This window comes from Zophobas morio, unplaced genomic scaffold (assembly GCF_036711695.1).
Source record: "Zophobas morio isolate AGI-343-1 ecotype UQ-CSIRO unplaced genomic scaffold, CSIRO_AGI_Zmor_V1 ptg000021l, whole genome shotgun sequence".
NCBI lineage: Eukaryota > Metazoa > Arthropoda > Insecta > Coleoptera > Tenebrionidae > Zophobas > Zophobas morio.
Window position 1 is genome coordinate 27,393,887 of NW_026972126.1, and position 19,060 is coordinate 27,412,946.

The 19,060-nt window shown below is 36.2% G+C and overlaps 5 protein-coding genes across 15 annotated transcripts; 2 read left to right on the top strand and 3 right to left on the bottom strand.

Annotated features, from left to right (window-relative positions):
• Positions 1 to 69: 69 nt before the first annotated feature.
• Positions 70 to 10,699, bottom strand: LOC135133127 (uncharacterized). Its single transcript, XM_064061398.1, has 6 exons — positions 10,390 to 10,699; positions 1,597 to 1,750; positions 1,338 to 1,546; positions 1,046 to 1,296; positions 610 to 998; positions 70 to 558 (listed from the first exon to the last, which is right to left on the bottom strand). Exons 1-6 carry the CDS (start codon positions 10,652 to 10,654, stop codon positions 96 to 98), a joined length of 1,731 nt encoding a protein of 576 aa, XP_063917468.1. The 5' UTR covers positions 10,655 to 10,699; the 3' UTR covers positions 70 to 95.
• A 43-nt stretch (positions 10,700 to 10,742) lies between these two features.
• On the bottom strand, positions 10,743 to 14,541 carry LOC135133129 (uncharacterized). Of its 8 annotated transcripts, XM_064061406.1 has the most exons (5): positions 14,469 to 14,541; positions 14,319 to 14,339; positions 11,137 to 12,257; positions 10,992 to 11,091; positions 10,743 to 10,943 (listed from the first exon to the last, which is right to left on the bottom strand). In XM_064061406.1, exons 1-5 carry the CDS (start codon positions 14,519 to 14,521, stop codon positions 10,835 to 10,837), a joined length of 1,404 nt encoding a protein of 467 aa, XP_063917476.1. In that variant the 5' UTR covers positions 14,522 to 14,541; the 3' UTR covers positions 10,743 to 10,834. The 8 variants fall into 8 exon arrangements, with proteins under 8 accessions (XP_063917476.1, XP_063917470.1, XP_063917472.1 ...); XM_064061400.1 differs by having other exon boundaries at positions 10,992 to 12,257; XM_064061402.1 differs by lacking the exon at positions 14,469 to 14,541 and adding an exon at positions 14,153 to 14,247 and having other exon boundaries at positions 10,992 to 12,257; positions 14,319 to 14,462.
• Positions 14,542 to 14,549: 8 nt separating this feature from the next.
• LOC135133131 (lipid droplet-associated hydrolase) lies at positions 14,550 to 16,084 on the top strand. 3 transcript variants are annotated; one of them, XM_064061410.1, is made up of 4 exons: positions 14,550 to 14,634; positions 14,723 to 14,985; positions 15,043 to 15,360; positions 15,415 to 16,084. In XM_064061410.1, the coding sequence occupies exons 3-4, from the start codon at positions 15,061 to 15,063 to the stop codon at positions 16,018 to 16,020; spliced, it is 906 nt and encodes a 301-aa protein (XP_063917480.1). In that variant the 5' UTR covers positions 14,550 to 14,634; positions 14,723 to 14,985; positions 15,043 to 15,060; the 3' UTR covers positions 16,021 to 16,084. The 3 variants fall into 3 exon arrangements, with proteins under 3 accessions (XP_063917480.1, XP_063917481.1, XP_063917482.1); XM_064061411.1 differs by lacking the exon at positions 14,550 to 14,634 and having other exon boundaries at positions 14,784 to 14,985; positions 15,036 to 15,360; XM_064061412.1 differs by lacking the exon at positions 14,550 to 14,634 and having other exon boundaries at positions 14,784 to 14,985; positions 15,049 to 15,360.
• A 34-nt stretch (positions 16,085 to 16,118) lies between these two features.
• On the top strand, positions 16,119 to 16,766 carry LOC135133133 (large ribosomal subunit protein eL38). Its single transcript, XM_064061415.1, has 5 exons — positions 16,119 to 16,180; positions 16,344 to 16,369; positions 16,423 to 16,483; positions 16,530 to 16,652; positions 16,700 to 16,766. The coding sequence occupies exons 2-5, from the start codon at positions 16,367 to 16,369 to the stop codon at positions 16,723 to 16,725; spliced, it is 213 nt and encodes a 70-aa protein (XP_063917485.1). The 5' UTR covers positions 16,119 to 16,180; positions 16,344 to 16,366; the 3' UTR covers positions 16,726 to 16,766.
• On the bottom strand, positions 16,752 to 17,621 carry LOC135133132 (uncharacterized). Of its 2 annotated transcripts, none has more exons than XM_064061414.1 (4): positions 17,441 to 17,621; positions 17,165 to 17,393; positions 16,939 to 17,124; positions 16,752 to 16,884 (listed from the first exon to the last, which is right to left on the bottom strand). In XM_064061414.1, exons 1-4 carry the CDS (start codon positions 17,616 to 17,618, stop codon positions 16,821 to 16,823), a joined length of 657 nt encoding a protein of 218 aa, XP_063917484.1. In that variant the 5' UTR covers positions 17,619 to 17,621; the 3' UTR covers positions 16,752 to 16,820. The 2 variants fall into 2 exon arrangements, with proteins under 2 accessions (XP_063917484.1, XP_063917483.1); XM_064061413.1 differs by having other exon boundaries at positions 16,752 to 16,892.
• Positions 17,622 to 19,060: the final 1,439 nt, after the last annotated feature.

Here is a 19,060-nt window from a genome sequence, read left to right on the forward strand (position 1 = left end):
TTGGTCAGACACTGAGAATTTTGGACCGAACAACAACATTGTCACTCTGACAAGGGACGCGGGACAACAGTTGCCGGGTTACAGACGCGATTTTATTAGATGTCGAAGTCGTCGTAGTTTTCCAGGGGGAGGTTTATGAAGTTTCGTTTTTTGACGACCATGCTCTTTTTTCGGGCCTTGAAACACCTCCACAGACCGTAGCGGATTTTCCAGTCTTCGAAGAATAGCTGCGGGTCGTCCCATAGAATGTGGTGTTGGGCGTAGCTGTAGGTGCTCTTCAAAGGTGGGTTTAGATGTGGTGCTAAAGTCGCCCTTTTCTCGACAATGCTGCCGACGTAGTCGTAGAGAACGACGGCGTCGTGGACGTAGCAGATTAGAGATATTACGGAGATTACTATAGCGTGAATGCGATGAGAGTAGTGAGGCGGGAGGGTTTTATCAGTGCGGGCTAGTTCTTGAAGGGTTAGTACTAGGCAAATTCCGGATGCGGCGGTGTAACCGCAAGGAATTTCTACCATGAATAAACTGATACAAATGTAAAGCAGCTCCAGATAAAGCCTGGAAAATAGTAGAGGAGTGACTAGGAGTTAGAAGAGTCGCGAGGTATACTTATGGACTCCGTGCATCATTACGCATTTGATTGCCACCTCGTGTAATTTGTGTCTGTAACGTTGAAACATCAACTTGTCTGCAGTCGAGTATTTATTAATGATGATGTCGTACTTCGTGTGTCTGAGAAATATTTTAGGCACTTCAAACTGCCATTTGTTACCACATCGATCCACGAAGCTTTGCAAAAGTCGGAGACCCAATTGGCTATAGATCACCTTTTTCGAACACATGGTTTTAACAATGGGTGGTAGCGTCAGGTCGGACAAGGGATGATGTGCCCCTCTTTTAGTGTACATCAAGTGTATACTTTCCAACAATTCCCCGTAGCGTAGTAGGTTTTCGCCCCCTATTCTCTCATTCAAAACCGGTTTGAACATCACGTTCACCTACCAACCGACAATAATCAAGTGTACAAGTCCACGAGTCGTGTTACCATGCACCGAAGATGTTTCTCTCCGACGTACTGCGACATCGCTTGCAAGCACGCCGCCAAACTACTCTCCAATCCTTCATAAAGCCCGTGATTCTCCTCCGGCAGCAAACTAAGAACATAAATCTCGATAATCCTCGTCAGGATCCTCCCATCCATCCACTCCCACTTCACAGAGTTGCCTAGAGTCACCAAAACTTGGACTATCTCTCGACACGTCATCAAACTCGTGAGCGTCGAATCCTCAACCAAAGCTACAACAACACACTAAACAAACACTCCGACCCCTACTCACAAACAATCTCGAGCAGAGAGGTATAAACACTCTCCTCGTCCGCGTACTCCAACACTCTTCGGAACAAATGCGAGCAAAAGTACTCGATCTCCCACAAATCCGCTTCCTCCAAGAAGATCATGATCGCGCTGAACACAGTATCGTAGTGCGTCGGAGTGAGAAACTGCAGCAATTTATCGTACGTCCTGACAGCTTTTCGAGCCTGCCTCCTAAAACACGAGTCCGTCATGGTCAACCACCACTCAAAACTACCATCTGCCTTTTGAACCACTCCATACACCCTTTCTCAGTTCGTAATCTCACGAAGAAGTGGTGCATACAACTGAGGATAGCCCAAGTCAAATGGGTGGCGTGATCCGCGTCGATTTTATTGATGGGACAACTCTGGACAATAGTGTCGATGATGGTCAACCCTGGAAGGAATCGTCACCCGAGAAATTTGATTCAATTCAAGGTTGTACCATTGTTTAAGTATATTATAGTTGGACAACCTATACGGACAATCACTTTCCCATGTAGAAAAGAATGAATATATATTTTACATCTCACTCGCTTCACTATGAATGAAGTGGCGGTACCTTACGAAAGGGGGTAAAAATAGTCCGTAAGCACGTGATGTCGATAAGGTAGTAAACGGACGTATTAATCACTACATTGTACGGGGAGCAGTCACAAAATAAGCAAACGTACGTGTTGAAGACTTTACTGTAATATATGTATATGTAGTGCATACCTGTTTCAAGGTTAAGGTAACAAAAATTTAACATTATCGCGGTATACCTATTATCCATGAACTGCATGGCTAACAAATATGCGTCCCTTAGTCCACTTTAAAGGTACGAAATTAAACGACCACTACTTTAATTAATAAGTAACAAGTCATCTAAATTGCCTCCAGAATAACTATGAGTTATCATCAAACTATGAACACCAAATTAATTCAATATGAACATCTTCTTACGTATTTTTTTCATTAGCAGTAGTCAAATCATTAAATACATAGGTATTATCTTTGAAACTAAAATGCATTTTATCCTAAGATTGTATCACAAAATATTCATCACCATTTAAATATATACGATTTAGACATCAAGAAATAAATTTAAAATTGCAAAAATTATACTAAAACAGTCTTAAATGTGTCTTGTATGTACGTGCTTATCAGTATGTAGGCATTTTAACGCACAGCAATAATCGTTCTTTATGAGTAATGACTGATGACTACTGTGACACAGTAAATCCTCGAAATCGAAAATTTAAAACACTAAAAAATATGGGAAAATTGTAAAATCGAGAAATCGAAACATAAAAGAATCAAAAAAATAAAAATTGGAAAATCTAAAATTTAAAAATCGAGAAATTGAAAATCGAAAAATAAAAAAAAATTGGACAATCGAAAATTTAAAAATTCCGAAAATTGAAAAATCGAAATATAGAAGAACTGAAAACTCAAAAAATCGAAAAAAATTAATAATTTAAAAATTCAAAAGTTAAAATTGAGAAATCGAAAAACTGAAAAATCACAAAATTGAACGAAATATCAAAAAATTAGGAAATTAACAAATTGAGAAACAGAAAAGTCAAAAAAGCAGAGTCTAAAAATCGCAAACTTAAAAAATCCAAAAATTGGAAAACAAAAACCTAAATAATAGAAAAATTGAAGAACTGAAGAACTGAAAAATCGAAACTTTAGGAAGTGTAGAAATGGGAATATAAAAAAATAGATTAATTGAGAAATCCGAAGACTAAAAAATCAGAAACGTCAAAATTTGAAAAATAAAAAAATATTGAAGAACTGAAAAATCGAAAAATCGAAAATTTAAAACATTGAAAAGTTAAAATATCCTAAAACTGAAAAATGGAGAAATCCAAACATCAAAAAATCAAAAAAAAAAAATTAAATTTAAAAATCGAAAGACTGAAAAATCAACGAATCGAGAAGTCGAATTGGACAATTGAAAAATCGGATAAACCAAAAATCGAAACATCGAAAAATCGAGAAACCGAAAAGCAAAAAATCGAAAAACCGACAAATCGAAAAATCGAAACTTTGTAAAATTCAAAAATTGAGACATCGAGAAATCGAAAAATCAAAAGACAAAAAAATCGAGGAGTCGAAAAATGGAGAAGTCGAAAAATCAAAAAATTGAGAAACCGAAATAGGCCAAAATCGAAAAATCGAAAACTTAAATATGGAAAAATTGATAAAGCGAGAGATTGAATAATCAAAACATCGAAACATCCGAATCTCAATAAATTGAGATCTCAAAAAACTTAAAAATTCGGAAATTTAAAAAATTAAAATATAGAACTGGAAACTCGAGAAACCGAAAAATCTAGAAATTTAAAAATTCAAATATGGAAAAGTTGAAAAATTGAGAAATTGAAATAAAAAACAAAAAACTGAAAATCCAAAAATTAAAAATAGAAAAATCTTGAAGTCGAAAAATGAAAGAATCGAAGTATTGAAAAATATCAAAACTGAAAGAAATATCCAAAAATTGAGAAATCGACAAACCAATAAAGCGAAGTCGAAGAATTGAAGAACTGAAAAATCGAAACTTTGAGAAGTGGGAAAATCAGAAATAGATTAATTGAGAAATCAGAAAACTGAAAATTTAACGCAAAAATTTGAAAAATTGAAAAATCGGGACATTGAAAAATTGGAAAATCCAGAAATTGAAAAGCTCAAAAGAAAAAAATCGAAAAACCGAAAAACCCAAAAATCGAAACATCGAACTTCGAGAAATCGAAAAATCGGAGGATCGAGAAATTGAGGAGTCGGAAGCCGAAAAGGAAAGTTAAAAATTGAAAAATTGAGAAATTGAACAATCAAAACAACGAAACATCTGAATTCGATAAATTGAGAAAACAAAAAATTGAATAGTCGAAAAATTTTAGAAAAGAAAAACTGGAAAATCGAAAATTAAAATTAAAAAAATCGAAAAATTGAAAAATTGAAATATAGAAGAACTGAAAACTCGAGATATCGAAAAACCTAGAATTTAAAAAAATGAAATATTAAAACATCGAAAAGTTTAAAAATTGAGAAATCGAAGCATTAAACAGTCGCAGAATTGAAAAATCTAAAGTTTACAATAAATTGAAAATCCAAAAAGTAAAAAATCGAGAAATCAAAAAAAATCCATCAATTTAAAAATCGAAAAGTCGAAAAATTGAAATATTGAAAAATCTCATAACTGAAAGAAATATTCAAAAAATTGAGAAATTAAAAAATTGGAAAACTGAGAAATCGAAAATCTAAAAAAGCAAAATTGAAAAATCGTAATCTTAAAAAATCGAAAAATTGAAGAATTGAAGATGTGAAAAATCTAAACTTTAGGAAGTCCAGAAATGGACAAATAAAAAAAAATACTTTAGAAATCGGCAAACTGAAAATTTAGAAACGTGAAAATTTGAAAAATTGAAAAATCGAAATATTTAAAAACCGTAAAATTGAAAAGGCAAAAATTGAGAAATCGTATCATTGAAACATCGAAAGATTGAGAAATCGAAAAATAAAAAAATCAAGAAATAGAAAATTTAAAGAATGGAGGAATCAGAAAAGCCCAAAATTGAAATATTGAAAAATTAAGACATTTAAAGTCGAAAAATCGAGAAATCGACAAGCCGAAAAATCCCAATAGCGTATTTAGGTATAAATCACAAGATCAGGACTATTCTACTTTTTAAAATTTAAATAACATTATAAATTGGAAAATGTTGATTTTTTTTTCCAAAAATCTTGACGTCTAAGCTGAAAACTCGACACGGATGCATAAACCGTAAACGGGGCGAAACTACAATTTTACAATTGTAAAATTTGACAAATTTTGGAGAGTGTAATTTGATAATACAATTTGAAATGTAAATTTTGTCATTCGGGAACATTATGTATTAAATCGTTAAGATGTTCAAGAACTTTGTTCACTTATTCGTTGTAGAGTCCAATGGTCGAAATGGGTTAGTTCTTCGTAGTGGATGTGTATCAGATCAACTCTAACGAATATCGGTTTATAGATAAATCACTTAAAGCCGATATTGGCCTGAGTGTGCTTTGGTCTGTAGATCAAACAAGTTCTCAGGTGACGAAAAATTGCATGTGGAGGGAGACTTCGGATTACAAATCGTGCCAAGAAAGACATATTTGGGATAATATATATAAAATCGAACAGACAAAATAAAGCTTCAAACATGATTATTTTTTTAATAAAATTCTGAAGTTTATAAACTGCACATTTTATTTATTTATTTATTTATTTTATCTTGTTTTCGAACTATAATAAACATTTTTGTAACACCACGATTCTAAATTTTACTTAAAATCTTGTTTTACTTTAATCTTGTAAAACTAAACAATTATACCAGTTTAAAAACCCTTGCAAAGTTTCTGTCAGTCTTCAGATATAGTCAAATAAAAATAGGAGTCAAATGCATTTAAATTCAATTCTTTCGTATCACGTTACAACGCGTTGCTTCATATTTTTTATGTCAAGCATATTTTCAGATTTTGTACGTATATGTTTATACACATTACTGTTTACGGAACAATGTTAATTATGGATTTATGGATAACTCCTCGTATAAGAGCAGAGTGAAGGGTGTTTGCCTTTGCTAATGTTTGATGGCGCCATCTGATGTAGAGTAAAATAAACCTAATACGTTGGCTCACTGTAGTGAAAATGTGCGTTGACGAAAAATTTGTCCACGCCCCCTGGATTCCTTGTCCTAAAGCTCACTATTTCGGCCAGAGAACATAGAGAAGCGTCATAGTTTAAATTAAATGACGGTTGAGGACTCCTCGACTTATGTTGGCAACAGTGTTTGTTATGTTGACACTAGATTTACCAGAATATTACGAATTACAGTTCGTCGTCTGAGAACTTGTTTGATCTACAGACCAGAGCGCACTCAGGCCAATGTCGACTCTAAGCGTTCGGAAACGATTTGATTCATAAGCCATGATCCGTGATCTGTTACACATTCTAACCGAAACTCAGTTTGTCGAAATTTTAGTTTGGAGACTTTTCACTTTACTCCTATTTACTATTCAATTTTTGGATTTTACAATTTCTCAATTTTTAAATTTCTTGGTTTTCAGTTTTTTTCTTCAATTTTACGATTTTTAAATATTTCGATTTTTCAATTTTTGACTTTTATAAACTTTTTATTTGTCGATTTTTCAATGAATTGATTTTTCAAGTTTTTTGGTTTTTCAATTTTTCTATTTTTTCAGGTTTAGATTTTTCAACTTCATTTTTTTGATTTTTCCATTTCTCAATTTTTTAATTTTGGGATTTTTCAGTTTTTCGTTTCGTCAGTTTTTCTTTCATTTTTCAGTTTTTCGATATTTCAGTTTTGGGATTTTTCAATGTTTCTGTTCTTCGACTTTTTCATTTTTGACTTCTGGATTTTTCGATTTGTCGACTTTTTACTATTTCGATTTTTAAATTTTAGATTTCTTAGTTTTTAGGTATTTTAATTTTTCGATTTCTCGATTTTTCATTTCAGCTCTTCCATATTTCAATTGTTCAAATGTTTCGATTTCTTAATCTTTCGATTTTTCGATTTTTAAATTTTAAATTGTTCAGTTTTTGATATTTTAATTTTTCAATACTTAAAATTTTAGATTTTTCGAATTCTCGATTTTTCATTTCAGTTCTTCGATATTTCAGTTTTTCAAGTTTTCGAATTTTTTAAATGTTTTGATTTCTTAATTTATCGATTTTTCGACTTCCCTGTTTTAGATTTTCTGTTTTTCAACTGCCGTTTTTTAAAATTTTCGATTTTTCAAATTTGACATTTATAAACTGTCAATTTTTCGATTTTTCAATTAATCGATGTTTTGATTTTCCCATTTCTTACTTTCGAGGGTTTTGATGGTCCTGTTCTTCAATTCTTTAATTTTTCGATTTTTCAGGTTTTTGATTTTTCATTTTTCAGTTTTTTTAAGGTTTAGATTTTTCGACTTCCCTTTTTGCATTTTTCGATTGCTTAATTTTTCGACCTTTAAGGTCTCAGTTTTTGGATATTTCAGTTTTCAGATTTTTCTTTCATTTTTCAGTTTTTCGATATTTTCAGTTTTGGGATTTTTCAATATTTCGAAATTTCGATTCTTCGACTTTTCGAATTTTTGGCTTCTGGAGTTTTCGATGTGTCGATTTTTTTACTTTTTCGATTTTTCAATTTTTCGGATGCTTAATCTTTCGATTTTTCGACTTCCCTGTTTTAGATTTTCTGTTTTTCAATTGCCGTTTTTTCAAATTTTGGATTTTTCATTTTTTCAAATTTGACATTTTGACTGTCAATTTTTCGAATTTTCAATTAATCGATGTTTTAATGTTCCCATTTCTTGACTTTCGAGGGTTTCGATTTTCCTGTTCTTCAATTCTTTAATTTTTCGATTTTTCAAGTTTTTGATTTTTCATTTTTAGTTTTTTTAAGGTTTCGATTTTTCGACTTCACTTTTTGGATTTTTCAACTTTTTGGGTTCTCAGTTTTTGTATATATCAGTTTTACTCTTTCGATTTTTAAATTTTATCGACAAATTGAGAAATCGAAAAGTCGAGAACTGGAAGTCGGATAATCGAAAATTTGGAAAATTGAAAAATGGAAAAACGATAACACGAAAATTCAAAACATTTAATTGAAAAACTGAAAAATCGAACCACCGAAAAGTAAAAAATTGAAAAATGGAATAATAAAAAAATCGATTAATTGAGAAATTAGGAAATCGTAAAAATGAACATTTAGAAACGTTATAAACCGAAAAATTGAAAAATCGAGAAATGCAAAAGTTGTCAAAATTAAAATATGTATTAAAAAATTGAGAAATCGAAAACTCGAAAAATCGAGAAATCTAAAAATCCAAAATTTTGAAAAATTTTAAAAGTAGAAAAACCGGATCGTCAAGAAATCAAAACATTAAAAAATTGTAAAAACGAAAAATTGAAACACCAAAAAACTGAAAAATCAAAAATTTAAAAATCCGCTACATTGAAAAATATATCGGAGAACTGAAAAATCGACAAATCGATAAATCCAAATGTCTAAAATTAAAAATTGAAACATCAAAAAAATGGAAAATCGAATAACCGAATAGCCGAAAAGTAGAAAAATCGAAAATTTGAGAAATCGGAATAGGTCAAAACTGAAAAAATAGAAAAATTGAAGAATCGAAAAATCGAGAAATTGATCCCATTGAAACACCGAAAAATTTGTTTTAAAAATCGAAAAATTGAAAAATCTAGAACCAAGAAGTTGAAATTTCGAAAGATCAAGAAATTGAAACAAAATCTAAAATTTAATGTTCGAAAAATTGAAAAACAGAAATCAAAGAACTGAAAAATCGAAAAATAGAGAAACCGAAAAATGCAATGTCTTCATAATTGAAAAATTAAAATTTGGAAAAACTGAAAGTTGAAAAATTTAAAATTTTAAAATCCAAAAACTAAAAAAACGAAAAAATAAAAACCGAGAAATCGAAAAACTGAAGAATCGAAATATTGAAAAATGCCGAAACTAAAAGACCGAAAAATTGAGAAATCGAAACGTCTTAAAGTGGAAGCCGAATAATAATAATGGAAAATTTGAAAAATCGAAAATTGAAAAACGAAAACCCGGAACTTGAATTCAAACACTGAAAAGTCAAAAAATTTAGAAATGGGAAATTCAAAAAATCGATTCGATTTTTGACTCCTGGAATTTTTCGATGTGTCGATTTTTTTACTTTTTCGATTTTTAAATTTTAGATTTTCTAATTCTTAAAATTTTAGATTTTTCGATTTCTCCATTTTTCATTTCAGAATTTTTCAAACTTTTATAAACTCTTAATTTTTCGATTTTTCAATTAATCGATGTTTCGATTTTCACATTTCTTGACCTTCGAGTGTTTCGATTTTCCGATTCTTCAATTCCTTAATTTTTTGATTTTTCAGGTTTTTGATTTTTCAATTTTTCGATTTTTTAAGGTTTCTATTTTTCAACTTCACTTTTTTTATTTATTTTTCGATTTTTCTTTATATATCTTTTTACTTTTTCGATTTTTCAATTTTTGGATTTTTAAATTTTAGATTTTTCGATTTATGTTTAATTTTTCAATATTTCTTAACCTTTCGATTTTTCGACTTGTTAATTTTCCATTCCAGATTTATCGAGATCTGATTATTCATGTTTTCGATTTATCATTTTTTCAATTTTTTGTGTTGGCCTATTTCGGTTTCTCAGTTTTTCCAGTTTTCCATTTTTCGTTTTTTGATTTTTCCGCTTTTCCAATTTTTCAACTTTTAACTTTTTGTTTGTCGATTTATCTCTTCTCAATTTTTCGAATTTTTAATTTTTTTGATTTCTCTATTTATCGAGATTTGGATTTTTCGATATTTTGATTGTCAATTTCTCAATTTATAATTTGTTCAATTTTTAACTTTTCGATTTTTCGATTTTGGCCTACTTCGGTTTCCAAATTGTTCGACTTTTCGACTCCACGATTTCTTGATCTTTTGATTTTTCGATTTTTCAGTTATCCGATTTTTTAAATTTGGCAGTTTCGATTTCTCGATTTTTCGTTATTCGGTTTTTAAATTTTAGATTTTTGAATTTTACATTTTTTCGATTTTCAGTTCTTCGATATTTCGATTTTTCAATGTTTCGGTTTTACGATTTTTTAAGGTTTCGATTTTTCGATTATTAGATTTCTCGATTTTTCGTATTTTCGATTATTTTGATTTTTTTTTTCTCACTGTGAATATCATTTCCCGCAGAAATTATAGTCCTAACCAACCAAATCGCTTCTGAACGCTTAGAGTCGACATTGGCCTGAGCGCGCTCTGGTCTGTAGATCAAACAAGTTCTCAGGCAACGAGTCGTAGTGAAACAAGTTTTACACTAACTATTTAAATTTGGCGCTTGCCTTTGACGGTTGAGGACTCCAATGTCAATAAGGGTGGTTTTGCAAAATCAGCCTGTATGTCGCATCTATATTAATCTATGATTTCGACGAAGTAAAATTTGTATTAGGTTGTCCAACTATAATATACTTAAACAATGGTTGTACCTTTGACGCGGCTCAAATGCATCCGGTACGTGTCTTGCATATGCGTCAAACAACAAATTATCAATTCGGTCATCAAGTACTTGATCTGCGTGGTCTTCAAGCGCGTTTCGGTTGTGGTCGTCAGTTTTCTGAAGCGCTTGAAGAATTTCGAGTGTTTCCGGAGGACTTGGAAACCCGATGAACCGGCGAAAATGCCCAGGAACTTTTCTTCTGCAATGGTTTGTCGGGAGCGATTCCCGTTTAGTGAAGGCATTGCTGGATCCATCGTGGATTGTGCAACAACTGGAAATTTTGATGGTTTACCGGGACGCTGTCACTGCGAGCGCGTTGCCGGGGTATTTGAAATGACAGACAAATAGAAATACCTTTTATTAAAACGTGAAAAATAAATATATCAATATCAAACAAAAATATCTTCTGTAATCGTCTCTTCGGAATCGAAGACTCAATCGTCGATGCAAATGACATCTAAATCCACCTTGATGTTCGCCACGGTTGGTGGTTGTTGAGCATTTAAAATCTCCATCTTGACTTCTCGATCCATGCCTGGAAAACTGTTACGGGATGTAAGCAAACCCTCTTCAGATTTAGTAAATACGAACCCGTTATACGCCGCCATTAGTTGTTCCTGGCGGACGGCAAGTGCGTTGTACTGTTCGATCTGGTACCGCAGCTGCTCTAGTTGTTCTTCAGTAAAAACCACTATAAAACCCACTTTAGACAGAGCAATCGAGTCACAATCCTCACCTTCGGTACTACCCACGGTTTCTTGCTTCATCTGAAGCAACTCCACGTAACTATCGATGTTTCGCAAAAGTTCCCTCGCGACTCGACTCGTGCAAGCCTCCCTCTGAGGGTGCAACATCGAATATAAATAAAGCGCTACGTATTTGGCTTTAACCGAAACCATGTAGTGTACGTCTAGTTTGGAAGCGACGATTTCCAAAAACCGTGGCAGGTTCAAGTTCTTGACGAAGATGTGTGAGATGTTGGTTAAGAGGGCGCGACCAAGCGAAGCCGCGTGTTTCGAGATGAGATTGTAAGCCAGAAAATTATCGACCGTGGTCTCTTCCGGCGTCAGACACTCTTCGATCGAATGTATCACATTCGCCATCTTATTAATTTCGTAGATCTTATAACAGTCAAACACTATCGGTAAAATTCGATTCGCCAACTCCTTCTCGCTCGCCACGACTTCTTCCTCCACAGTCAAGTCGATGCACGTCTCCTCCACATGAAACAGTATCTCCGGTACGAAAACCGTGACTTCATGCAACAATTCAATCACCACGCTCGCTTTGGCCGTCTTCACTTCGAACTCCTCCGCCGTCTCGAAGTAGCACTCCTTCGCGAACTTCAAGACCGTGAAAAACACGTCTTCTTCGCTGGTCAGATCGATCACCTCCTTCTTGACCACCACGTTCCACGCCGCTCGCGCGTCGCACCGACTCTTCACCACCACCACTTTGGGTTTGCGCTTGTCGCAGTGGAAGATCACGCGGTCGATGACGCGTTTCCGCTGATGCATAAGTCTCTTACAAGTGAAGAATTTGGGCTCGACGTAGTCCAGCTGCTGGGCTTTGTTGAGCTTGCGGGCGGCGCTGCGACCGCGCTTGCACTCTTCCCGTTTCTTCGCCGGTTTCTTCGGCTCTTCGAACTTGCGCTTCTTGGGCGGCATCGAGTGCTGGCTTTTGCGACTGTCGTTGTCGGAGTCGAGGATTTTCAGAAGGTCGGTGTCGCTGTCGTAGATCTTTCCTTTGTTTACGACCAGCGGGCACATGTTCGGTAGAATCTCATATTCTTTGATGAACGTTTCGATTTCGTTGATGACGTCGATGCTGTCGTCCAAGATTGAGTTTCCGCACGTCCTGAAAGCAGAATTGACGCTCCGAGTGGAGGGTTTACTGTGTGAAGGAGGCTTAGAATTGTGCAATTTTCTAATAGCGACATGCGTTTTAATTGAGTATTTTTTAAGGCGGCTGATAAGACAGATAAAGGAAATTTTTGATGCTTCTAAACAAACAAAAACGAGATAGTTGAGTGATGTATCGAAGTATTAACAGCCGGCTGTCATCAATCCCAGATTTGATAACTCAAACATTTCACAATGTTTACTATATATTACGATATAGCACACCCAAATCTATTTGCTTTTTATATCAAAGATAATTTCAAGGAAAGTCTCAGTTTGTTGTCGCAGGGCTCAACCACATGCTTACAAAATAAAATATAACAAAACATCTAAACAAATATCATACATAGAACTACGACATTACAAATATAAAATTTAAAACGACAACCTATCAGTACATTCTTAATTGCAATGTAATGACGCACGATCAAAACACTTGTTTTATGTTCGCTTTCACTTGGATGATTATGTTATGCTAAAACTGAGCTTACCGCGCCATCGTCCCTGAAATTGCTACTCATCACACTACTAAAACATGTGAAAACTGAAAATATGTAATTTAGTTGTGGGGGAGATTATGCTCCGACTGTTGGGACTGGTTGCAGAAGTTAGCCTTGACGGCGTGCTTCCTATCAGTTAAGCCACACTTGACTCATTCGTTTGTTGTTATTTTAAGAAACTTATCACCGTGAGCACGCGACATTCAAAAACAAAAAATATTTGGATTGAATCTGACCTAATTCCATTTCCAGAAAGCTTCACGACAGTCCACTTTTCGGCGACGACGCTAAAAATGTGTTTAATTTTGCTTAATATAGCATTACGTATCACACTACGAGCCATTTGGTACCAAAACCGCCCAATTTCCTGTACTGGCGCGTCTCCGTTTCAAATTTCGCGCCTAGTTTTGGAACTAAAACGTCACAACTACATTGCACGTCACCAACATGGCCGTTCAAGGCCACTCAACGCACGGACCTAAAACTAACGAACCAACCTCGTCTCGTCTACACCACCGCCCTCTAAATCATGCGCAGCCAAAGCAAACCACGAAATCGCGTCATGCACAACACTCTCCCCCAATAAAAATACAAAACTAAGACCCTTACGTCCAATTAAAGCCCATATTACCAGACATCGCAACAAGTTTTTCCACAACCACAACAATAAATAAATAACGATACGTTAGATTGTTGGAGCTTTGGCACACCTTTTTGACATTTTTAGGTTAAGTCAGCGCAACATACTACTTGGTACTTACGCGAGGAGGCGCTAAAAGCCACAATGCTACGATTAGCTGAATAAATTCAAATTTACATACATTTTAGGGCGTCTACGTACCCGATGTTAGGACTTTTCTACTAAATAAATCGAATCACCACCAAACACATCATGGATTAAAAAATTGTCAGTTTTGTGGGGAACTTCACACCCGAAGCAGTGGCGTATCGGGGAAAGGAGATTTTTGAAAATGTGATTGAGTCGGTTTGTGGGGGTACAAGAGTTGTTACACTTTCCATCAGGGTTTAGGTTTGTTGAAGTCGGAACCGACTGGGTGAAAACTGCATGTTTACGTTTTTTGAGGGTGCATCAAACGACATGAGTGTAGGCACTTTTTGCAAAATGTCAAAAAGTTCAGGGGCGGGTAACGCGAAAATCAACCAGGGTTTTTTTAATTTATCAAGTCGGTACTCGTCTCTAAAACCTACATATAGGTACCAAAGACTTTAATAAGTTTTAATCACTTATTAATTACAACTAGATTGTTGCGATTTTGACACTTCTTCAATCATAATTCATACTCGGTCCGTGTGACAAACATGTTATCTGTCAAATCAGGCACCAAATTACCTCTGCATTGTAGTCCACGCTCTGAATCCCCACTGACCTTCACCCACTAAAACTGACTTCTGACACCCCATGCGCAGGTGGCGTGTTTCCAACCCCTATAGGCGTCCAAACTTTAGTCCAAGAAAAAATGTTCAAACCGTTTCCAAGTAATAATAAAAGAACTTACCAGAATTTGTAACCGGCTGAGCTAAACAATATACGGACGGTGATTAATTGATTGCAACATAATCATGTTGTTTGTAAAATGCTGAATCGAGATTCGTTTCATATCTCTTTCGACGTTTTATGTTTCGATAACCTGATAAGATTTACTTACCGAACTGAACTGTCGTCGGTTTTAATTTTTTCTTTAATCAGCGTAGAGTTCATGTTGTTATCGACGCCACACTTACAAGATGACTAGTTATAATTAGAATACTTTATCGCGTTTAAGTACACTATAGAAGAGTCCGATAAGCGTATTTGTCAATTATGCAATTTATGTAAGTTATTGACATGATTTGACAACTTGCAAAATTAGAAAGCATCAATCACCGTTATTGTTGTTATTATTATTATTACTTGTCACAGCGTCGCTAGTGACAGTATTTTCTGAACAGTAACCGGAATCAAAAACGCCGCTCCAACACTGACAATTGACACTGTTGACAGTGCCGGCAATGCAGCTCGCTGTAATGTGACTTCCACCTGTCAAAACACCGATCTCTCCAAAACAGTTATTCAAACTACATTTTTCTCAATAATGTGGAACGCCCCGCTAATTCCATTCATCCACGTTTCATCAAACGGCTGAGGCGTAAAATTCCGCTAGGAACACTCCTGTACACCGTGAGGTTAGATAACTTATCTGACAAAAAAAAAGTTACTTTGAACCCTAATTAAGTAACCAGTTTTAGTGAAAACGAAAAATGCAGAGAGCATTCCTTGACGTCAACGGCGTGAGAACTAACGTCCTAACGTACGGGAAATGGGTGGAAGAGGCGGCTTCAGAGCAGCCACAGGACATAATTCTGGTGATTCCTGGAAACCCGGGGGTTACTGGGTTCTACAAGATGTTTATGCACACCCTGCACGAGAAAACCGGTTTTCCGGTGTGGATCGTGGGTCATGCGGGGCATGACGTCCCTAAGAAGAGCGCGGTTTGTGGGGTACAAGGTCTAAAAGGGAATGAGGAGTTGTTTGGGATGAAAGGACAAATTGAACACAAGGTTTACGACAATGATTTATTTTTGTATCCTAATAGTGACAATTCATTGTTGTAGAAAGAGTTTATCAAGAAATATGTGCCTGCTAATGCACGCCTACACCTAGTTGGACACTCCATAGGCACCTACATCATCCTAAACCTACTAAAAAATGAAGAATTTAACGCTAGAGTGGTCGACGTTAATTTACTTTTCCCCACAATCGAACACATGGCGGTTACCCCCAATGGGAAATTTCTAACCACTTTTGTTAAACCCATTGTTTGGTTGATAGTGTTCTTGTCCTGGATTTACACAGTTTTACCCTCAATTCTTCAGAATTTTCTGATGTACATGTACATGAAAATCGCCTGCGTGCCTAGAATGCACTTTAGGACTTTAGTGAGTTTCATTGATCCTTCCATCATGGAAAAAATTTTCTTCATGGCGTTTGAAGAACTGGATCAAGTGGAAGAAAGGGATGACGCCACCATAAAAAACAACAAAGACAAAATCAGACTTTTGTATGGGAGAAGTGACGGCTGGGCCCCTCCAAACTACTGTGAGACACTCAAAAATGACCTGGTTGGAATCAATGCGGAAATTAGCGAATTCGACCACGCTTTTGTTTTACGGCAAAGTCGGCAAGTTGGTAGCATTGTAGGAGAATGGATACGAGCCTAAGAACAAAATTCGACTTATATTATTAGTTTAGTTGGTTTTGTGATAATAAAGTTGGTGTGGAAAAGCGCTATTTGAATTTCCCCCGTTTAGTTCCTAGTGATTATGGTGATAATCGTGACGCGGTTGGCAACACTTCTCTTTCACCAATTATTGACAGACGGTAAGTCCGTTGTGTTTATTTTCGTTAATATTTCGATCATCAGGTGCGTTTTTTCGCAAATTTTGTTAAATTTGCGTTACTTGCACCGTCCCGAGTTTACTCGTGCACGTATTTATGGGTGTTTTTGTCAAATTTGTCCACTAATCGTTTTTCTGTTTTGCAGGTTAGGTCATCACCACTTCGAACATGGTAAGTTTTCTCGCACAATTTCGATCTAATTAAGTTAACATAAAACGTTGCAGCCGCGCGAACTTCACGAAATTAAGCAGTTCCTTCTCACGGCGCGCAGGAAAGACGCCAAATGTGAGTCCCCCTCGTTTCCATTCCAGTCCTAAAATTTTGTTTGTAGCCGTCAAAATCAAGAAAAACCCCGAAAACACCAAGTTCAAGGTGCGCTGCTCGCGATTTTTGTACACTCTGGTGATCACGGACAAGGAAAAGGCGGAAAAACTCAAACAGTCCCTTCCACCAGGTGAGTCAATTACGTGCCTCTATTGTCACTAATCCCCGATTTTCCAGGCTTGCAAGTGAAGGAAGTGAAGTAAATGTTAATAATTTTACTTTTGTAACTTAATATAAACGTTAATGTAAACGCAGTTGGTGTTTTTGACCCTACATTGTTGTTTCGTGTTGGCGAATGTCAAACTTGTCTTCGGACTCTGAGTTCGAAGCGTCTTCGACCATCTCGTAGTACTCTGACTTTCCTAAAACACTGAAGACTGATTTTTAAGTCGGATTGTAGCCCCCAAGTAAGTTACCGTTTTTTTGGCTTTTTCAACCGGCGGCAACAACTAACGCACGTCACGTAGATGCAAACGCTGATTGTTAGGACGACGAGGCCCCCAAGAACCGCTAGACAAATCGTGTCGAACGGTAGCCACTCTCTGGGGTCTTCGTACTCAATTGTAGGCGATAACGTAGGCACTGAAATGTTTCGAGGGGTTCTACAAAATTTATAAGTGTGAGTTTGGTTTGGGTGCGTACGTTGAGGTTTCGTTTGCGAGCTCCCCCAATCCGGCGTGCAAGCTTTTCTGCAAGTCTTCGCCTAATTGGTGGAATACTGTTCTTCCGAGCCAATCGGCGAGCTCGTATTTACCCATTTGGCGCAACCGGTGCTCAAGAACCTCGTGGGTTTCGCCCCGGCCTTCACCGTCGGCGGAGTTCCAGTGGAGGAGGAGCTGGATGCACGGGACGTCCTTCGGGATGGCTTGTGCTTTAAGTTTTTGTAATAAAGGGTGTAATATAGGGGATGAGGGGTACCTGCTTGCCCTACGGCGTTGGGCATCATGTAAGCTTTAAAGTGGGCGGCCGCCACCAGGCGGCGACACTCTTCGGGGAGCAGATGGCTCGCCAGGTATTCCAATTCGGCGAAATTTAAATCAATTGTGGCTAGAATATGGGGCACGAAAAATAAGACCAATTTCATTTTTATTGTCATTTTGACACTGATATTTGTGTCAAAAAAAAAAATCAAGCTAAAAATCCGCCATCTACTGACAAGTCCCAGTTATCATCCTGGCGAAAACGCAGCAGCATTGGCCACATTTTTGATCTCAGCGAATCGCTTCAGCGGGATTTTGCATAGGCTCGGTCAGTTTCCCGTCGCTCCAGATTTTCTTCCCTAATTCCGTCATGACTACCGTGGAGTTGTTACAGTTACAGCGAAGCTTTCGAAGAAATATTGACTATAGCTCCGGGGTACTTCCGGGCTACCATGCTCTCGATGGTGGTTTTCTTTGACGTTGATGGCGAATATTCTGGGATGAGTATTTATATACTAGTTATGCCTTTAAAACGAAAGGTACTACAATGGCGGGTACTAACTCACTTTGGGCTGCTCCTGTGACTAATGCCCTTTTACCCTTGAAAGTTATCTCCATCGTGGTACGTTAAAGCGTAAATGAGGTCATTTTCACTGCACGAAGAGATAGTACTGTGATAAGGTACCACCATATCAGTGTTGCTTAGTGACCTTTATTTGATCTTAAGATGGAACGCTGACAGGCTGCTGTAGATCTTCAACGCAGAATAATCATTTTCTGTACCCTTTTGAAATACTAGAATTCAAATTAAACTTAGGTTAATATTCCGTCTGCCTGTCTGTCCATCTGTCCGTCTGTCTGCCGTCCCGGATTTTTCATAACTACAAACATTGACCCTTTTAGACATGTTTTAAGTTTCTTGTTGTCGGAATAAGTCTACACATATTTAGAAAAAGAAGGCAAAATGTAGGCCCGCCCACCCGCCCTCTCTCAATTGTGATGATTTTTTTCTATTCGTCGTGAGCCAAGAGGACGAAATTTAATTGCAAAATCCATATTTCCTTACAAAAATTTACCATTTTAAACGTGTTTTACGTTTCTAAGAATAAAAATAATCATCACAATTGAGATGGGGTGGGTGGGCGGGGTTTATATTTTGGTTTCTTTTTCTTAATATGCACAGTATTTTTTGAACAACACGATACTCAAAAACGCCCCATAATGGCTATGTACATTAAGAAACAAAAAAGGAAAAATACAAGCCCCGCCCACCCGCCATATCTCAATTCTGATGTTTTTTACTTCCCGAGCGTAAGCAAAGGAAGTATTGTAATCGAGTCCGTCGGCCGACTCTCTACTTTTACGTTTTCTCGATCTTTCATGACCCCTAGAAGACGAAGAAATAGGTCTCCCATTTCCGTCTGTCTGTCCGTCTGTCCGTCCGTCTGTCCGTCTGTCCGTCCGTCTGTCCGTCTGTCCGTCTGTCCGTCTGTTGTCCCGGATTTTTATTAGACAGATAATCTCCGAAAGTACTCGACCGATTGTTGTGAAATTTTGTACTTATATTAAGAATATCATGTAGATGGTAAAACGCTAACCAAAATTTGTCTAATCATCC

Excerpts from the sequence above, each read along its gene's own strand:
- LOC135133127 (XM_064061398.1), bottom strand. The coding sequence starts at position 10,654 with ATGGATCCAGCAATGCCTTCACTAAACGGGAATCGCTCCCGACAAACC. Across the intron at positions 999-1,045 it reads AGAAACATCTTCGGTGCATG|GTGAACGTGATGTTCAAACC; the intron begins GTAACACGACTC and ends GTCGGTTGGTAG. Across the intron at positions 559-609 it reads ATGATGCACGGAGTCCATAA|GCTTTATCTGGAGCTGCTTT; the intron begins GTATACCTCGCG and ends ACTATTTTCCAG.
- LOC135133129 (XM_064061400.1), bottom strand. The coding sequence starts at position 14,521 with ATGAACTCTACGCTGATTAAAGAAAAAATTAAAACCGACGACAGTTCA. Across the intron at positions 12,258-14,318 it reads TCAGCCGGTTACAAATTCTG|GACGTGCGGAAACTCAATCT; the intron begins GTAAGTTCTTTT and ends TTCTGCTTTCAG. Across the intron at positions 10,944-10,991 it reads CTAATGGCGGCGTATAACGG|TTTTCCAGGCATGGATCGAG; the intron begins GTTCGTATTTAC and ends ATCCCGTAACAG.
- LOC135133131 (XM_064061410.1), top strand. The coding sequence starts at position 15,061 with ATGCAGAGAGCATTCCTTGACGTCAACGGCGTGAGAACTAACGTCCTA. Across the intron at positions 15,361-15,414 it reads AAGGACAAATTGAACACAAG|AAAGAGTTTATCAAGAAATA; the intron begins GTTTACGACAAT and ends TCATTGTTGTAG.
- LOC135133133 (XM_064061415.1), top strand. Across the intron at positions 16,484-16,529 it reads GCGCAGGAAAGACGCCAAAT|CCGTCAAAATCAAGAAAAAC; the intron begins GTGAGTCCCCCT and ends TTTTGTTTGTAG. Across the intron at positions 16,653-16,699 it reads CAAACAGTCCCTTCCACCAG|GCTTGCAAGTGAAGGAAGTG; the intron begins GTGAGTCAATTA and ends CCGATTTTCCAG.
- LOC135133132 (XM_064061413.1), bottom strand. The coding sequence starts at position 17,618 with ATGACAATAAAAATGAAATTGGTCTTATTTTTCGTGCCCCATATTCTA. Across the intron at positions 17,125-17,164 it reads CTCGCAAACGAAACCTCAAC|AACCCCTCGAAACATTTCAG; the intron begins GTACGCACCCAA and ends TAAATTTTGTAG. Across the intron at positions 16,893-16,938 it reads TTGAAAAAGCCAAAAAAACG|TGTTTTAGGAAAGTCAGAGT; the intron begins GTAACTTACTTG and ends ATCAGTCTTCAG.